Source organism: Schistocerca americana, chromosome 1 (assembly GCF_021461395.2).
Source record: "Schistocerca americana isolate TAMUIC-IGC-003095 chromosome 1, iqSchAmer2.1, whole genome shotgun sequence".
Lineage (NCBI taxonomy): Eukaryota > Metazoa > Arthropoda > Insecta > Orthoptera > Acrididae > Schistocerca > Schistocerca americana.
In genome coordinates this window covers 861,856,894-861,877,189 of record NC_060119.1, presented here as the reverse complement: position 1 = coordinate 861,877,189, position 20,296 = coordinate 861,856,894, and the positions used below count along the sequence as shown (strand labels likewise).

Below are 20,296 nucleotides of genomic sequence, written 5' to 3'. Positions count from 1 at the left end.
GGAGATACGGAAATAATTGCATCGGAACAACATTTCCAAGGCTTTGCAAATGGTAAAATTTATTACTTCTGTGTCAACAGAACTGTAGTACATGTGTCTGATAAAGAGGTTTTAATCAAGGTCTTTAACCAAATATTTTTGGTGCTGTAGGTGATAACTCTCTTTGTCTCTAGGTGGTGGTGATGATGATGATGGAGTTTAGTCTTCCAGGGTAACTGTCTTATTGATTTTAATAAATCTTTATCGTGTTTATTCTTATATGAATTTTTTTCATCTTTTGTACACTTAATTTTTATTTTCAAGAGCAAGAACCTTGTCTATCCACTCATTGGTGAACTAATACGATCTTATCTTTGTCACCTAAGAAGTTCTTTACCTTCTTGTGATAAACTTGTCATGTCAAATTTATGAGATCACCTTTCCAAATCAGTAATTTCATATTTGTTTTGTCTGTGATTTCTCTTTACCCAGATTTTGGCATTCTTTGTACAGCTTCTGTATACTAGCTTGGATATTCGCCTTTGCCTTAACAGGAATATTTGCTTTTCCCCCACACTATGTAGTTTAGTACTGGCAGATGTAGTAACATGCAGTTGTGTTTCTTCCATTTCCTTGTGATGGCTGAAGTGTGACATGACATCTTATGAAATGACAGGTCTCACTCCCAGTCTTCCATGGTGATGAAAGATGTTTTTGACATTCCGTAGTAAGTGTCAGCACATCCCTCTGTGACAGATATTGTTTACGGTATGAGCAGATGGGAAAATATCTTGACCCATTGCATCTGCAATGTAAGACGGCGAATGAACTTCGTCACCTGGTACATGGGGCTGTTTGTCCTTGACATCGTGGTTTTGAAAGTGTTTACAAGACAATGGGAAAAGGAGAAGGCCAACTACAATGAATGCTGAGAAAAGAGAAATAACTGTCAAACTGGTTTGTGCAGAGTATACTTATTGTCTTGATCTTATCCACACTACACCGATTTAACCTGTCAATCCACATTGTGTACAAGATTGTATATTGAGACAATATTTTTGTAGGATAACATGTTAATACAGAAGGTTTAAAGTTCAATTGTTTGTCATTCAAGTAGCTTCGCAGACAATTAACATCCTCTTTTAACACACATCCAAACAGGAGGAGACGGAGTCTGGTGAAGACTGCCATAACACAGTTGAGTGGAACTAAACAGAAAGGCTGCCTCAGCAAACGTCTAGAACAGCATCTGAGAGAAAATGTACTAATTAAATCTACAGACATCGAACACAGTAGGCTTACAGACTATAAATAAGAAGTGTAACATAGATACCACACCAAAATCGGTCCATTTTGCATGTCATGGTAAATACAAAGTACTTGTTCCATTGAAGGGAGCTGAGCTCATAAAAACTCATCACTAGGCACCTTTTCTAGCCGCCAGATTCTTCTTTTGGTTCCAATTTTAAAGTCCGGTTACCTGCAAAGATGAAAGAAATACATGAAAAGCCCATCAGAGCAAAGTGCTTCAAGTGATCTATGTGTGCAGTCTCTAAATGACATTGTCTTCTTGAAGTTTAGCATATGTATCTTTTACATCACTGAGACTTGGGGTGCAAGCAAAGTCATATGAAAATAACATCTTTGGAAAAACGAAAACAGGCTAGTAGATATCTGCAGAATAACTGGCTCTCTCCAGTGCAAAGCTTCTTATTCAAATTAAATGCACAATGAAATGCTGGTAGGAGCTTTTATGTAGAGTGTTCTTGATCTTAAATAATCTCTCCCTATACTAATGGTAGAGTACTCTCTGAAATGTGAAATTCTCAGAATTAACAGACAACTGTCTCAGGACACACTGAAGACTGGTGTGTTCAAAAGAAACATTCTGGACCAATATTTGGTAACTTTTAGCCGTATCACGCAACACGTGAAAGACCACTTGAATAATCTAAAATGTACTAACTCTGGGGTAATTTCCTTGATGTATAACTATAGCCACTTGGTTTCATCAACTATAAATGTCCTCAGACCTCCTGTCAAAAACTTGAAGAATGAAGTCTGAATCATTCCTTAGTTGACAGCTGCGTGCCAAAGGCAAATCATCAAACATGTGAGTAAAGGGATAAAAATAACTTTCATTCCACTTCGTCACTGAACTGTGTTTTCTTCCTAAGTATTTCATTATCATTTTAAATCACTTGGATCTCAATGAACTATAAATTACATCTCTTGTTCAAACATAAGACTAGAGTTACCCCACCTTATGTAGACTGAAGGATTCAGGATCGGTGGAGGAGTCACCACTTCTGCAGACTTAAGACTAATTCGCCCTCACTGTAGTTATTCACGAGTAGCTCCACGATCTCTTCTTCAGGTGCAGTCTTGTCTTTTTCCTTAAATTACGGATGAGGGAGACATTGCAAGGCTTCTCCCCACATCTGTGCACTGAATACACTCTTTTTGTCAATGGGTGGCCTGCATGTAATTGATTTAGATTGAAAATGCCGCTTTCTTGCTGTTAACTTTACCCATTATTGTGTGCTGAGTGACATACTTCTGAAATTAGTAATGCATGGATTTTACTATACAACATTTATTTTGTTAAACACATGAGCATTGATATTAAGACACACAATTAAAGAAAACTTTAAACAGTGTGCCATTACACAATAACTGTATGCATGACCAACTATGAGCTCTGCCTGTACTCTACTGCCTTCAATGAGCAATTACCAGCTCTGCCTGAATGCTACTGCCTCCAAGTTCGGCCACTCGACAACTACTAAATTGTACTTTCTGTTGCTTGTCCAAAGATCATATGTAAAGGATATTGTACCATTACATATCCCCACCAACAAAAGACTTTTAATATTTACAAATTAAATGGAGAAATGCAATTTTAATATTAAAGTCAAAAGAAAGCAAAAGTGCAGGTAACTTACACATCTTATGAAAAGTTAACTAACTGTGGTCTTTAAATATGTGTGGATGGATATGTGTGTGTGTGCGCGAGTGTATACCCATCCTTTTTTCCCCCTAAGGTAAATCTTTCCGCTCCCGGGATTGGAATGACTCCTTACCCTCTCCCTTAAAACCCACATCCTTTCGTCTTTCCCTCTCCTTCCCTCTTTCCTGATGAGGCAACAGTTTGTTGCGAAAGCTTGAATTTTGTGTGTATGTTTGTGTGTCTGTCGACCTGCCAGCACTTTCATTTGGTAAGTCACATCATCTTTGTTTTTAGACATTTTTTTCCTGCGTGGAATGTTTCCCTCTATTATAACTAACTGTATAAATATACACACTTACTTCACTAAGCTGCTAAAGTGTCACCATATTTATAAAGAAATAAGTGTGCACAATAGCCTATAGATGCACTTGATTAGAGTCCACAAAGAATTTAGTGATCTGATGCCTGAATGCCATTTAAATGAAACAACATGCCTGAAATGGCCTTGTGGCGTCGATAGGTCGTATCGACCACGATTAACACCATTTTAGGACTCTTATTGCTCTGTCGAGTCTCCATGTTAGTTTTTAGTTCTCTGCTGTATCTCAAGCTGTGTACACGTTTATGGCTAACTGCAAAATATATATCTATGTGGAATTTAATGGGGATAGTTATTGCATTCGACCGATAATCCCATTCACATACTGGTGCCCCCAAAGTTTCTACGACTTCCACGCTGGGTGTTGTAAATCAGCAGGTTATGTGCATGACGCTACCTCACCCAACGCTTTGTTCGAAGATTGGGAGGCCCAACTATGACAACCACACCACACCACTCCAATCCTTCGCCAATGGCCGGCTCTCCCCCACATGCACGGGGGGGCCCTGATTCCAACCGTTCAGCCACTCACCTCTCCCACAGTTCTGCCTGTGTCTGCTGCGCTGGCCTTCAACGTCATTTCCGAGGTGGACAATTTCAAATCTGTACCTCTAACCTCTGTTCCAGTTTATGGGACCGCCACATTTGTTGCACAACTGCTCTTTCCCACTGTACCGACCATGCCAGTCGTGTCGTGTTTTCGTCACACGTCAAGGACAATGCAACTTGCCATTGCTTTGGACGTGCTTGCCAATAACATACATACGCCTATGGCACCAGGCTGCAGTACAGCCCCTCCTATCATGGACCAGCAGGCCTTCCAAGATACACCGAAGCCGACTAAGCCTCCCCCCCTCGCCGTCTGCCGAAGCTGCCCCCTTTATAAGAGGACAATCCCGTATCATGGTTTGCGCTTGTGGAGCATCTGTTTGAGTTACATCATGTGTCTGACGACAACTCTAAATTCCTTTGTCTCATCACGCACCACCATGATCACTCAGACTTAATTGTGATCTACTCCTTGCGCCACTGCCTCCACCAAAGTACGAGTTCGCAAAGAAAACAATATTGTACTGACTCGCCTGCTCGCCACAAGAATTAATCATCAAGATCTTGTACGAGGAGCATCTGAGGGTCCGAACTCCATCACAACTCTGGTGCCGCCTCCGATTACTTGTGAGTGAACATGCAATGCCGGACGTTACTCTGTTGCTAGTATGGTCTGCCAAGTTACCTACCGACCTACAGATTCACCTGCTACCACACTCCTTCAAGTCAATCGGCTCTCGTCTTCGCATCGCAGACCAGCTTATGCACTGCTATGAAAACACCAACCAGCACACCACTCACCACTGGTTGACACAATTGCTCTTGTTTACCGGCTGTCTGCGGCCAGAAGCAGAGCTCGCTCCACCTCCATGCCATCTACACTGCCTGGCAGTATCCCCTCACTCTCTCCTCTGTCCGAGCACTCAAGAATTGCCCACGCACCATACGTGCCAGTACACTTCCTGGAACAAATCAATGAGGACAAACCTCCTCTGCTGCCACAGTCGCTGCCACCTGCACATCCAGTTTGTCCATATTGTTGGTACCACAAGATTTTCAGCGACGATGCCAAGAAGCGCCGATTACCTTGCCAGCCCCCAAACACTGACTGCAGGATCTAGAAGACGCCAAGTCCTGCAGAGAACCTCACACATTGTACTCTATCCGTTCATCCACCTGGCCGAGCGTTAAGTTTATACGTGACTGACATTTCGTCACGGCTCATCTTCCTAGTCAACAGAGGTGCTGACGTGTCTATCATACCCACATCGTTGGCTCCTCCCACCTTTTCACCAATGAGGTCACTTCTATGAGCTGTCAACGCATCAACGTTACAAAGTTACGGTGCACCTATCCACTTCTCTGTGTTTTCTGTGGACTTTCTACATTGCCGACATTGATGAACCAGTTCTCGGTACGGATTTTTGTCACATTACAAACTCTCTCCGAACATTGTTCAGGGCTCACTGCTACATCATCCCACTAACACTAAGATACTGTGCTCCCACACTTACGTTCCACGTTCTATTTCTCTTGTGGCATGTGCATTAGTACGCGAGTGCTCTTGGGCGACATGGTGACCTGCATCACTAACCTACTGTCAGAATACGACTCGGCGGCACAACTCCGCCAGGAAAACGAGTAACTGAAACGACGAATAGCACACACTTACCATGAGCTCGCCGCGGCTCGTACCTCACTGCTGAAACTGCAGTCAGTGCAGCCACCTAATCGTGTTTCTCCAGCAGACACCAGCTAGGATACTCAGCAGGTTAGTCCAAAAAAATTACTTGCGTGTTACGATTCACATCCGGTAGACACTGCACCCTCGGCTTGCTCGCCACGTTCAGTGCCATGTGTTTCAAACAGTACTTCTAATCACAGTTGCGCGCGTGATACGACCACGCCCACCGCACAGGCAGCCACCCCATGTGTTGATAAACATTATCCCCCCCCCCCCCCCTCTCTCTCTCTCTCTCGTGCGCATGATCCACGTGACTCGACGGCCATTGCTGTTCCCTGCGTGACACCAACGCCTATCTCGTCCGGGCCAGTAACCCAAGGCAAGGCTGACAACAGACAGTCGCTGCACATCCCGACCCACTCCGCGCTGCGTGTGCAGCCAACCTCTCCAAACAAGTGCACGCCGCACTCGTGTAATAGGCATGTGACTTTCATGCTGCCTTTTCCCACTCAGGTTAACGGTTATGCCTCGTCAGGCCCCACTCATCCAAAAACTTCACGTCAGGACATTGCTCAGTCTCATGTGCAGTTCTCAGTTTCTTCCGTCACTGATGGAACAACACACAAGATAGTTACCACTGCCGGCACTCCTATTAGGCACAAGGTTAGACGCCTCAACACCATTAAGTTGCATGTGGCCCAGCAGCAAATTGCCGAACTTTTGGAGGCAGGTATCCTGCAACCATCAGACAGCAACTGGTCTTCACTGATTCACCTTGTCACCAAACACGACGGTTCTTTCCAAATGTGCGGCGACTACAGATGCTTAAACGCTCGTACTGTCATGGACAATTACCCAGTGCTGAACATAAACAACTTCACTCTTATGTTATCGGGCGCCACAATCTTCAGTGTTATTGACTGTAAACGTGCCCATCACCAGAGTCCCGTAGCACCGGAAGACATTCCAAAGACAGCTATTATCACACCGCTCGGTTCTTTCCAATACAACTTCATGATGTTCAGCCTGAAAAACGTGGCACAAACATGGCAACGTTTCATCAACTGAATCTTACGACAGTTCAAGATTTGCTTTGCATATCTGAATGACATACTCATTTTCAGCAACTCAGCTGAGGAACACGAAAATCATTTATCCAAGGTCCTCCAGACCTTCAACTCCAACGGCATCGAGGTCAACAAGGACAAATTCCAATTGCACCAGTCTTCTGTCACATTTTTGGGTTACATCATCTCCACAGATGGAATACAGCCTCCCAAGTCCCACATGCAGGCCATCACATCACTGCCGCCTCTGGCTACTTACAAAGAACTCTGACATTTCTTGGGTACAATAAATTACTACTGTCGGCATCTGCCTTCTGCCGTCATCGTGCAGACCCCACTGACAGACTCGCTGTCGGGCAAACAGACTTCATGCCTTATACCAGTTCACTGGACTGAACCTATGCCGGAGGCCTTTAAGGCTCTAAAAACTTCCTTAGCTCACACCGTGACACTCGCCCATCCCAACCCTTCAGCCAAGTTGTTCATCACTACTGACACCAGCGACATCAGAAGAAATATTCCGCTTTTGATAGGGAACTTCTGGCGGTCTATGAAGCGGTCAAACACTTTCGGCCCGATGTTGAGGGCCATTCTTTCTTCATCCTTACTGATCACAAGCCACACGCTTTCTCCAACCCTCCCAAGGACCCACCCCCTTAATTTAGTCTCTCAATTCACAACAGACGTTCGCTACATCAAAGGTACAGAAAACATCCCTGCTGATATTTTTTCTCATGGATAAATACTATCTCGTGCATCACCGACTTACCCAGCCTGGCCGCTCTCCTGTCCTCTGATGAATCTCGAGCTCTCCTCTCAGATCCTCAAACAACTTTTGTATTTATCAAAGCCAAGTTCCCCGGCGTTTTGGATGAGGTGTGGTGTGATTCGTCTACTGGCACCCTGCGGCTGTTGCTCCCAGCCACACTGTGCCGGCAAGCCTTCAATGCCTTGCATAACCTTGCTCACCATGGCGTCCATGCCACCACACAACTTGTATCCGAGCGTTTTGTTTGGAAAAATATTAAACGGGACTGTCAGACCTGGGCACGCAGCTGCATCTCCTCTCAATGCAACAAAATCGGCCGCCACACCTCCCCTCCACTAGGCAAGTTCTACATTCCGCAAGGAAGATTTCGTCACGTACATATCGACCTTATCAGTCCACTCTCACTGTCGGAGGGCCATGCATGTATTCTCTCCACAATCGATCACATGTCTCACTGGGTGGAAGCTGTTCCTTTACCCAACATCACCACTGAAACCATGGCTAGGTTTCGTCTCCTCATGGATTGCCAGGTTCGGTTGCCCAACCACCGACCAAGTTCAGCAGTTTGAGTTTGCCCTATTCGTCATTTTATGTAACATCTGCGGCATTAAAAAATTCATACAAAAGCCTACCACCCGCAAAGCAACAGGTTAGTTGAACGGTGGCACTGCACCCTCAAAACTGCCCTTAGGTGCCATGACTGCCTCTGGTCCAAGGCACTTCCGTGGGTGTTACTCAGTCTCTGTTCGACCTTCAAACCAGACTTACAGGGAACCATTTCTGAATTTTCGGGGAGAATCCAGTCCTACCAGGGGAACTTATCCTGCCTCAAGCACGCGAGAATTTTTCCCTCTCCCCAGATTTCATTAGTGGCATACGCACTCACTTCAAAGGTGCATGGCTACACCCGCCTATCAGCCATTCCCCACCAGAAACTTATGTACCAACTGCACTCAACACTTGCTCCCACATTATGCTCAGGGATGATTCCATTAGATAACCCCTGCAATCACCCTAATTCGGTCCCTTTAAAGTACTCTGGTGGGGCGAGACAACGTTCAACATTATGGTTGAAGATCGTCCTCAAGCTGTTGCATTGCACAGGCTCAAACATGCTTCCGTGGACTCTGAGGCCCCTCTGCCGTCTCAGTCAGACCCTCCTGACAGTTTTTCTGCTGGGAGCCTGAAAATACTTTGTCTCATCCCACGGCGCTGTTTTCTCCAACCCATGATTCGTCATCGCCATTCGCAGGTTTTCCAGGCACGTCACAATCCACCCAATGTGCGGGTTTCACCTCCACTTCACCGACTGTGGACACTTGCTCTCCCACATTCAACCTGTGCTGCAACATGCCACCACAGTGCGTGGATGATGTGCCGATCATCACCTTCGATGACCGTGTGCTCGTGCTCCTAACAGACATCACAGCCACGCCCATCAACGGGCAGTTAAATGTCAGTGTAGTGCATAGCCTGTCCCTCCCCCGCAAGTGCGACCCATCAGAAATTCGAGCGTTCATCTCCTTGCATGGCTCAATCCGCATTCGGGGCGAGCACGCCTGCACCCACCCCTGCTCTTGGGCCGGCCGTTGCATCCACCCCCACTTGCTGACTGACTACGAGATGGAAATCCCAGTCGTGCACCTGTCACCTCGTATGACTTCTACTGACGCCGACACCAGCATGACCTCCACTCAAGCCTCACAGGTGGTACTCCGTACTGCGGAGGGGGGGGGATTGGTGTGGCGTCGATAGGTCGTATCGACCATGATTAACACCATCTTTGGACTCTTATTGCTCTGCCGATACTCCACGTTAGTTTTTAGTTCTGTTCTGTATCTCAAGTTGTGTACACATTTATGACTAACTACAAAATATATCTCTATGTGGAATTTAATGGAGATAGTTATTGCATTTGACCAATAATCGTATCCCGTTCCCATAGTCTTCACTGTCCCTGCATTCGGTTCCATATTTAATTATGTAAAATCATTAGTTTCCATAAACAAAGATATAATTTGGGTAAATTATTAAAATTTGGGGACATAAAAAAAATATAAATCTCCTGCCTACCAGTACACAAACAGGGCATATGTGGAAAGGTTATGATTTTGATACCTTCTTAAAATTACCCCAGTTTAGTAAGAAGGTCAGAGCATTGAGCTACTTTTGCGAACAGGGTACAGGTTATTTAAATTTTTACTGTAGTATTTAAAACATGACACACAATACACTGTTATTGGTATCCAATATTTACATCAAAACATATTTGAGAATACACTGTCGTTGCACTATGCATAATTGGTGATAATCACTTTACTGTATACTCTCCTTTGGGCCCCTCCGTATATGTTGAGTAGATAACATGTAATAGCGCTAAAGCTGTGGCATCAGAGCCGCCAGGGAAAAATAATCACACTAAACACTGGGTACTCTGCTTTAGATACTTTACTATATGACGTTTTGTAAATTACACGGAATTATGTGGTAACTCGGCGAACAAAGGCTGTGGCATCAACACTGCAGGGGATTGAAGACACTGTTGTCACTGTTTCAGCAAACTGGAACAACGAATTTGCAGCCATTTTTGTCAAAACATTGTGTGCGCAGTCGGCCAACAGGTAAAAAAATGAAGGGTGACCTCAGCATCCCATGGTTTCATGCGCTGACAAGGGCGTCCCTTTCTGACTGCGTGCAAACATTATGCCTGGCCAACAGTAGTAGACACAAGAAATGTGAGTTGCACATGCATCAGCACTATTCACTGGCAGCCTCTTCTCTTGAGGCAGTTAAGCTGATTTAACAGTTCTCAAGCAGCGATAACCAGGGTGTACGCGCATCCAGACAGCTTGCAACATGTGAACACAAAAAATGTTTTTATGGCAATGGTGCAATTAACACAGAAGCTACGCACACATCACCTGGCCTTCAGAGCAGCCTCTGCTGACAAAACACTTGCATCACGCGATACAAATTTCATCTGCTGAAATTTCTTCAGGGTAACACAACACAGTTTGTAACAATACATGACGTTAATATTTGCATAAACCTAACTCACTATACCCAATCACTTTGGTCTATTAGTCCCAGCTCTCATTAGCTATGGACTGTCGTCCATTTCCATTAATTCACTTAACTGTCTTTTCTAAACACAATAACATAGTTCATATAAGGGGTTGTTTGTATTGTTGCCCCAGATGATAATTACACGAAATATTTGTCAGGGTTTGTAAGTGGTGGATTCTTGAGGTACAGCAATATGTGAACACCTAGAAGAAGTTTAAACAGTTTTATTAACAAAGGCTGATTATAAAATGCATGCTGCGCGCACCCATAATCACTGTGTCTGACATCCTAATTACGGTCGTATCGAAAGGCTCCACGGTGAGCTAAGAAAAGAGACATATTCGCACCTGAGACTACGCTAGTTAATAGTGCACGCTGTGGCTGGTGGCCAGTCGCTTACTCCCTGCTTCGTACTGCAGCTGGACACACATGTACTGACCAAGCAAATTGTCAGCATTCCAGATAGGTCGGCTGGCAAGCGTGTGCTACGTACCGTGCGGCTACATGCAACCCGTAGACCCTTACATCACTCTCCCCAGAGAAAAAGAGCAACCATAGGTGGCTCCAAACGGCCACCTGGGCGTTATGAATCTATTTCGCCATTTGTGGCATCAGAAGGCATTCCAAATGGATTTGATTTGCAGACACAGTAACGTTCGGTACAGAGAATGCTGCCTTCAGGATCACAATTTCATACATGACAAATGCTGTTGACAAAGGACGAATTAATAAAAGCAATAAAAACACATTACTGACAATCAAGTATGCATTAACATTACTGGATGAATCGAAGGACTTTATTGTATTTGCTGGGTCAATGAAGTTTAGCTCATTATTGGAAGAAATGAAATTTTCATGGATATCCTTAAGTAAATTAATGTCTTCAGAAAAACTTGATAATATGTGTGTTAATGTGTATGAATCATTGTAATAAACAGATAACATGCTCTTTAATGGCAAACGTCCAGTTGCATGAAATGTAATTGACAATACACTAGGCAAATCAGATAGTTCACGTGATAAATCACAATGTGTGGCATTCAAGATCAATCCACTATTATTCAATTTGAGTGTAAAGGGTAGCTCAGATATATCATAATTTTTACATGTAAATGTGACATCAAGGGAGGAGTTAAATGAGAAAATTATACCTTCAGAACATCGTTTAAGAAATGAATGATAGATACGTTAAAATTCCAGGACAATCATCTCTTGGGGGATGATTCATAAACAATTCTTCCTCACAGCTGTATGCTCTACTGTCAAAGAATACTGCCAATTCAGGGCAAATTAACTTATGACTATGTTTATGCTTATGCAAATCATTTTCATTTATGGACACAAAATATCTTCGATCCTCGTGATCAGTAGATAATCATTCAGTATGTACTTTACATGAATACCTGCCTGTCTCCATTTCACAGGGTATGTACAAACCTTATACATTTCAAAATTATGCTCTGATCTAGCAATGGGTATAGAAACCATAACAGTTAATTCATCTTCAATCATTGAAGAGTGTGTGGTGGCTAACTTATAGTAATCGTATAAATTGTAAGAGTTTCTAGTATTTTGATCTTTTTCTGTGTTGTCTTCTCTGTCCTGTATCCTATTTGGAGTCCCTGTTTCTTCAATATGTTGCCTATTCTGTGAACAATCTTGTTGTTGTAGGTGAGTATGTGCCATTTCGTTTTGTGTGTGTGTTGTTGCTCTGTTGTGTCTTGTGTGTGGTCATTGTTTGTGTTGTTCTGTGCTGGGTGAGGATTTGTGTGTGTGTGTGTGTGTGTGTGTGTGGTGTGTTCATTTTTGTACTGTTTACATATTTAACTTGTCTACCATATGGGTAATATAACCATTTTCTACTGGTATTTGTTTTATTGTGTTTAGTTCTTGTGTGGAGTTCTGCTTGTTCATGGGTGTTCTGTTTAATGTGTGGAGCATGAATCTGAAGTTTCCATGCTTATGTGTCAACGGGTGGTTTGATAGGTTGTGAATGGTGGTGCTTGTGGTTGTCGGTTTCCTGAATATTGTAAAGTTGTGTTTGTTGTGATAACACAATACAGAAAAAGATCAAAACACAACAAACACCTATGGATAAATTTAACAGATCAGGAATATATGAACTCACATGCAACACTTGCCAGTCAGTATACATAGGAAAAACTTGCAAAAACTTCAAAACAAGATATTTGGAACATCTCAGAACTTTAACCCTTTCTTTACCGAATTTCGAAGTTTTGAGAAAAAAAATATCTGCATTCGTTTTTACACTTATTTAGGTGCATAATTGTAAAATATGATATAATCTTTGTGTTTGTATGTTTTATTCCAAAAAATTTTTTATGTTGCTTTTAAGCAACAGTGGTTCTTACAGGTAGTGACATCATAGAAACAAAATTCAATAAACATGGGTGGGTCATTCCACATCAAATCACCCAATAAAAAATAAATTTTACACCCACCTCCTTAGATTTTCATGAAATTTGGCTCAAATGGTTCTAATACCATCCTGACAACACCGGCAAAATTTTTTTGCTGTATCTCTTATAGTTTTTTTTTAATAAATTTTTTATGTTTTGCGTTTTCCGAACCTTCCGAAATGGTAAATTTAATTTGTATTCAAAACTTTAAAATTGCTTATCTTAAAAGCTCTTCTAGATAACATCATGAATTTTTGCAGCAAGTTTATTTATTATACATATTTGAAGATAAAAATGATACTATTAAAATATATATATATATATATATATATATGTATTTTTTCTTTTCTTTTTTTTAACAGATATTTTGTTTTATAAGAATTGCAATATCTAGAGTCTCAGACCTGATAGAATGCTCAAATTTGTTTTAATTTACTCTTAAACATATAGGCTACTTGATAAAACAAAAATAATGATGGCTTTTTAACATGTTTATTAATTATAGTAGATTACATTAGAATTATGTACAAAGATATTGTACTTATGACACTTATGTATAACCCAACTGATTGCTTGCAACATTGAATTTTTTGAGTAATTTTGTCTTTTTAATAAACATTAATGCTGATTCAAACTGTTTCTCCACTTCATCCAAGAGCTTTCAGTTCTTTTGATACAGTCTTTATTGAAGTAATACATTCTTCCAGTGCCGCTTGATTGAGGTGCGTCTACTACACAGACTATGTGCTCCAAAGGCACTATGCAAGAATCTTCTCTTTCAGGCCAATAAAATGATGCAGCTGGTCCTGAAGGATGTAGAAATAGAATTTCTGCATCTTCTTCATCATTGAATATTGTTTTTACCAGTCCAAAGTGCCAGTTACCATCATAATTTACAGCCACATAGCTATTTATGGATGGTTCAACACGAACCCAATCAGAAGATGAATGGAAAGAAAAGAGTAAGGAGGGTTTTACACTATCTGTAGTCCTTCTAATTTCAAGGTTGTTTGTTGGAAGTGGTTTGAAGTTATGAAAACTTGTTGTTCCAGGAATGGTTCGGGTTGCTGAAAAACGGTTTTCTAGTTTTAACGGTAGCAAATCAGCTTCTTTTTTGTCAATAAAGTGAAAATGAACACACATCGATTACTGTCATTATTTGTTCTTTGTCTGAAAGCTGTAGACTGGCTTTCCTTAAAATTCTTTTAATAGTTCCTCCTAGGCCATCACAAATTGACTTCCCATGACTTGTTGCAAAAAAAGAGTGTTGGGCCTTCAAATTAAAGTCTCTCAAGTGTTCAGTCAAATTTTTAAAACTGTTTCTATTTTTGTACTGCCCAGCACAACCATCTGTAAAGTAGTGAACTGAGTCAATGTCAGTATGAGGTGATGACAGACACTTTGTAATTTCTTTTTGTACAAAGTTAGCAAAACCAGTATCACGTTCTTGGTCATCACTAATAAAACATTGGTTGGAAACAAAAACATTGTTTTCCTCATTTCTTAGAAAAACTCCAACTGGGTGTAGAGTACAACCACCTCTATTCCAGTGGTAGCTTTGGATCTCATTTTGTATAACGAAGGAATAATTTTCACTGAAACCCATCACAATAATTGCTGTTTTGGGTGGTGGGTCTTCTTTCAATCTTTTAAAGGGTGCTGATTGGGATTTTGCTATAAACGAGTGCGGGGTGAGCTTTTCCAATGACCTAACCAATAAAGAAATGTAGTCTTCAAGACTGATAGACTGTTTGATCATTTCTGCCCTGTCTGTGTTAACCCACTGACTGATTACAATTTCTTCTTCTAAATCATAATCTTCACTTAGTTTTTCAGGTAAGTACTCAGTTAGTGCAGTATTTGCAGTACAGCTGTCGCAATGACGTAGCATGCAGTTTTGGTTTTCCGTGTTGCACACAAGCATCCTAATTAGGTCTTTATAAGATTCTTCAATTTTCACAGCATCCAGTAATAGTTTAACATTCTGGTGGATACTGCATACACATACAGTGTGTGTGCGCCTGCAGCACCAGCAAGGATACACCATTTAGGTCTGAAGAAACAAAATTTTGAAAATCCTACTTCTACCTCGGGATTCTCCCATTAGAAAGAATAACAGAGTTCTCTCAAGTTACACAAAATGAGTCTTTTTTGCATGTACACATTTTTTTGAACACTTACTTTGTCTTTTGTTCCAGGTAGCACTCTGGAACTTTCATTCTTTTCATAAAAATCTGTTACAAGTCTTACTGTATTTTCAGAAAGAGTTTTACCTTTTTTTGGACCAGGAGTTTCCAAAATACCCTTTTCAGATTTTAGCTTTCTAGCTTGTCGCACCATGTACTCACATTAAATTCTTTCATCACTTTATTTTGACTCCAACAATCTGGAGCCAAGGTCAGAATCTGGATTTTTCTAGACCTCCCAACAGATGAAATCTTTTCTTTCATAAGAGAAATCATTACATCAAAATCCTTTAATTCAACCATGACTTCATCATCTGTTTCACTTTCATTGACTTCAACTCTTTATTTTTCCTCACAAAAGTTACGGCATGTTGAGCAAAACTTTTGTCCAGGTTTTATGCTAATATTTTTTGTCAGTAATTGTTTAGAAAGATCCAAGCCTACACGTCTCAACGATTTTTTGATGGGCTTTTTGCGTTTTTTTAGTGGGTCTACACATGTTGTTTGATACTTTTCAAAAACATTTAAAAAGTAGTAGCTGTGGTATGAACATATATTCTTAAATTCACACAGATTAATTCCAGATCGTAAGTGGATCAAATCTTTTTCTTCCTCGCTCAGTTCAGATACTGGCTGTAACTGTTTTGAAGGTGTGTAGGTTGTTTGGAAACAGTCAGATTTTTTAAATAACCCTACGCTACAGGTTTGAATATCTGACATACTGATTTCACTTTTGGTCTGATTACTGTTCTGGTTACTTTTATAGGATATTGGAAAAGAATCTCTGTAAACTAAGTAACAGTATTTACTGAAAGTTCGAATAAACTTAATAAAATACTATCCAAGCACTATTTAACACTGTAATAATTTTTTACTTCAAAACACAGGAGTAACAAAACAAAATCCAAGCGTACATTGTTACTCGAAGAAGACAAAACCTTATTTTCGGTGTCTAAGCCACTTGGTACTTTTTATTTTTAAAATATAATTAATATTATTTTAAAAATTAGATAACTATTAAACAGGTTAAAAAGCCAACATAATTTTTCTTTTATCTAATAGCCTATACAATTAAGAGTATTTTAAAACAAATTTGAGCTTTCTATCAGGTCTGAGACTCTAGATATTGCAGTTTTTGTAAAACTAAACATCCGTTAGCTAAAAAAAAACTTGTAAATTTTTATTCATTTGGAAGGTTTTAATATATCTTTATGGTAATTTTTTTAACATTTAGATATAATACACAAACTTATTCCAAAATTTCATACTGATATCTTGAGTATTCTTTAATATACAAATTTTTTTAGTTGTGAGGACACGTTTAAGTTACGATTTCCGACTGCTGAAACAACGCCAAATCTAAAAACTTTAAAAATTTATTAAAAAAAAAAACTATAAGAGATAGAGCAAAAAAATTTTACAAGTGCTTTCAGGATGATAAAAGAAGTAATTGTACCAAGTTTCATCAAAATCTGACATGGTTGGTGTCAAGGCCTGGGTGACTTCACATGGAATGACACGGGTTCATGTAAGCAAAATATTGGTTTATACATCACATTTTATAGCTTTGAAGTCTATGCACAGCATTTTTATCATTGACAATGTGGTGATGACTAATTTTCCTTCGAGTAATTAACAAATTCAGCTCTGTGTATTAGTAAAAATTTGAAATTTTTGTACTGCAAACATTTCACTGTTTTACTTTCACGTATCTTGTCAGACATCAGTGTGTGTTGTATCTTTGCCTTATGAAGTTATTATATTCCATGAAAGATGTGGAAACACTTCTTATTTACTGTGAGACACAGATGCACTTTACACTTGGTGCAAAAAATTTGTGTAGTACACTTAATGCAAACTTTACATCGACCTTTCTTCTCTACCATATCTGCAAAGTGTTCGAACCCATCAAAACGCACATCCATAACTGGAGCTGCACATACAGTCCTTTTTCCTGCAGGAGTACTTGTCGACATTTCAGAACTTGGTCTTCCTCTCTTCTTTTGGGAACCTGATTTCCCCGCAAGCAGTAGACTTGCAGCAATATTAGCTTGGAACTGCAGGAGTGACATCTTTGAGGTTTTGCCACGTTGGACCATATGACGTCGGTGGAGTAGCCATCCATTGACAACTGCTACAGACAAACACCAGTACACATTGCGCATATACCACTTCCGTGACCTCAAGTTGATACGGTATAGTTCTATCAACATGTCAGCAAGGTCCATGCCCCCCATATGTTTGTTGTACTTTTCCACTATGTAAGGTCTAGGTACATCAATGAATTTCTTTTCAGATGCAGAATAGCGTCTACATGTTGCCATGGGCTCAACACAAGCATATGTTGACACAAAATTTATGCATTTTCTGTCAAACCAGCATACTAAACCTACATTGTTTGTTCTCTCCAGTCACAGGAGCCACGTCCAGTTTTCTTGAGCTCCGCTTCAGTTTTCAAGGGACATTTTCCCATCCTGTCTGTCCTGATTGTGTCACAGAATTCAATGTCCCTTTCTTTCAGGGCAATTGCTAATGGTATAGACGAAAACCAACTATCAGCAAACACTTTGAAATGCTGTTTCTCTGGCAATGTTTCCGTCAATGCCAAAACAATATCCCCAGACAAACCTAATCCTCTGTTTCTCTGGCAATGTTTCCGTCAATGCCAAAACAATATCCCCAGACAAACCTAATCCTCTATCACTGCAGGTGTTTTTGCCAACATAAATTTCAAAATCATACATCATGCCTGAAGCACCAGCTCTCGTAAAAGATTTGTAGCCTCACTTGTGAGGCTTATTTCTTATGTACTGTTTCAAACCGCTTCTACCCCTGAATGGTATTATCTGTTCATCAACAGCTTGGTATTCTTCTGGAGGGAGTGTCTTCAATGATGACTGCAATGCAGATAAAAGTGGGCGAATCTTGGAAGAGTTTGTCACGATTACTATTAGCTTCAGGCAAGTCTTGATTATTGACAACATGAAAATACCGCAGTAGCTGGAAGAAGCGAGTTCTGCTCATCACATCAGCTATTGGTGAATACCTACACTCATTCGACCAGTATAAATGAATGGAAGGCATTTTGATTATGCCCATGTGCAGTAAAATACCAACAAACTGCTCCATTTCATTTTTGCTTGTCTGCAAAGAAACTGAATCTTTCTGCAAAGCATAGATATTGGACTGCTCAGCGATGAGTTCAAATACGTCATCATTCATAAATATTTTATAATATTGCAAAGGTGTCATTTCCTCTACTGGTGGTGGTGGAAGTGGTCCTTTCCATTCTGTGTCTTGTACCACAAAATCAGTTTTTCCAAATTTATAATCACTACGCTTACATCTATGTTTTACTTGCTACTGCTGCTCACGTGTAGATGGTGCTCCTTCATTTGTATTGTTGTCGCTTACATCTGATTTTGGCTGAGAATCAATAACTTTACCACTCCTGACTGCATCAGCCTGAAATTTAAAGATATTGACGTCTAAAATACGCAATTATAATTATGTACTTTCTCAATATTGTTACTTCTGTTAGTGGTCCCTACCTTTGGAAATTCATATTCTGTCTCTTGCTCCTCTCTAATTGCCGAAATTTCAGCTCCATCCTCCATTTCCACCATCTGAATGAAATTCATGACAGCTGCTTCGGAAATAGCTTGAGAACTTTCATCAATTTCGACAGTTTCATCTTTATCTTCGTCCCCAACATCTGATATATCCCCATCAGGGACATTAATGTATGCATTGAACTCATTATCGGGTAAATTCATAATATATTCTAGGTCAGCATCAGTCAAAAAGCCAGACATAGTGACGCAATATTTAAAAAGTGTCTAGAATGTGATTTTATACCTGCAAAGCAAAATTTCAAACACCTACATCAATAGATTTGTAAAGCGAGGCATTATATTACGGAATTTCCACTCAATTCCACTGTTGCTTTGAAGCAACATAAGGTTTTTCGCAGTTTATCTTATCTGGAAATCATTATGCAAGTCAAATGTATGATGTACTTATGCAGGAAGGATTGTCACACCACACTATAATTATTTGACTGTAAACGAAAATGCAAAACTTACCCATTTTACGCGTTTTTCATCATCAATTCTTCACAATGAACACTCCAGCAACTAATCACGCTCAACAATTGTTTCCTTCTTCCCGCGCGTTAGTTCCTGCCATCTGTTGTCAGGAACAGTCACTACTGGCATAGAGCTTCAAGTAAACAGAGTCAAAGAGTAGTTAAAATCGGTTTGATGCAACATACATCTATGGAAAGACGATGTTTCTTATAAGCTACGCTGGTAAAGAAAGGGTTAAAAAGCAACAGCTCCCACAGCACATTTGCTGACCACATTATAGCCAACAATCACCACCCAACCACAATAGAGACAGACTTAAGAATACTAAAACCCAGCCACAGCCTATACAGAAAACTGACAATTGAGGAAAACTTCCATATACAGAAGGCAATAGCAGAAGGAAAACAGGTCTTAAACGAATACACTACACTCTGCAAGGGCACACTATTTAACACATTATAGGAACTTTACAAATAAAAACAGCACAAAGAGGTAAGGTCTACACGCACGCACCCACTCGAGCGCGCGGGCACGCCCTCGCCCCCGCCACCCACATCCACACCCACACGAAAATAGATACACTAAAATCTGCAAAGACGCAACATTTACACACAAATAGGAATACCATATAAAAGACAACACACACACACAGATAAAATGCAGATAAAATTCAAATTTGGCACCGAATTCTCTGGTGAACAAACGAACACTGACTGGGCTGGGACACACAACAAACCACAATCACAATGTGTTCTCGTGTAGTGAAAGGTGTTTTACTACGTTATTTGTGGAAAATACTTGTTATAGTTACGTATGCATCACAACATCTCAGCATGATGTGGAGAATGGAAGTGCTTGCCACACGAAAACGTAAGTAAATACGAAAATAGGCGCGAAAACATCGCGAAAAACTAAGTTACATTCAAGAAAATAGGTTAACTCCCAGCAAAAAACTTATTCTCGTCAACATTGTTTGGTTGGAGATGACAAGCTACCTGTAATAATTAACACAAAAGTGATCCAGAAAATTCATGCCCACCAAATGTAAAGGTATTTACAAAAAGAAACGATATGTTGTTTGAACTAAAAATTCGCATAATTTTATAATGATTTAACAAAAATGTGCACATTGCAAAATAAATAAAAACGAAAACCCACT

General features: G+C 40.4%; 1 protein-coding gene across 2 annotated transcripts; it reads right to left on the bottom strand.

Moving 5' to 3' along the window:
* Window positions 1-977: 977 nt before the first annotated feature.
* LOC124547003 lies at window positions 978-19,231 on the bottom strand. Of its 2 annotated transcripts, XM_047125079.1 has the most exons (5): window positions 19,135-19,231; window positions 18,601-18,907; window positions 18,424-18,514; window positions 1,313-1,459; window positions 978-1,228 (listed from the first exon to the last, which is right to left on the bottom strand). In XM_047125079.1, the coding sequence occupies exons 2-4, from the start codon at window positions 18,862-18,864 to the stop codon at window positions 1,413-1,415; spliced, it is 402 nt and encodes a 133-aa protein (XP_046981035.1). In that variant the 5' UTR covers window positions 18,865-18,907; window positions 19,135-19,231; the 3' UTR covers window positions 978-1,228; window positions 1,313-1,412. The 2 variants fall into 2 exon arrangements, 1 of the variants encoding a protein (XP_046981035.1); XR_006967688.1 differs by lacking the exons at window positions 18,424-18,514; window positions 18,601-18,907; window positions 19,135-19,231 and adding an exon at window positions 2,243-2,926 and having other exon boundaries at window positions 1,318-1,459.
* Between the last annotated feature and the right edge of the window lie 1,065 nt (window positions 19,232-20,296).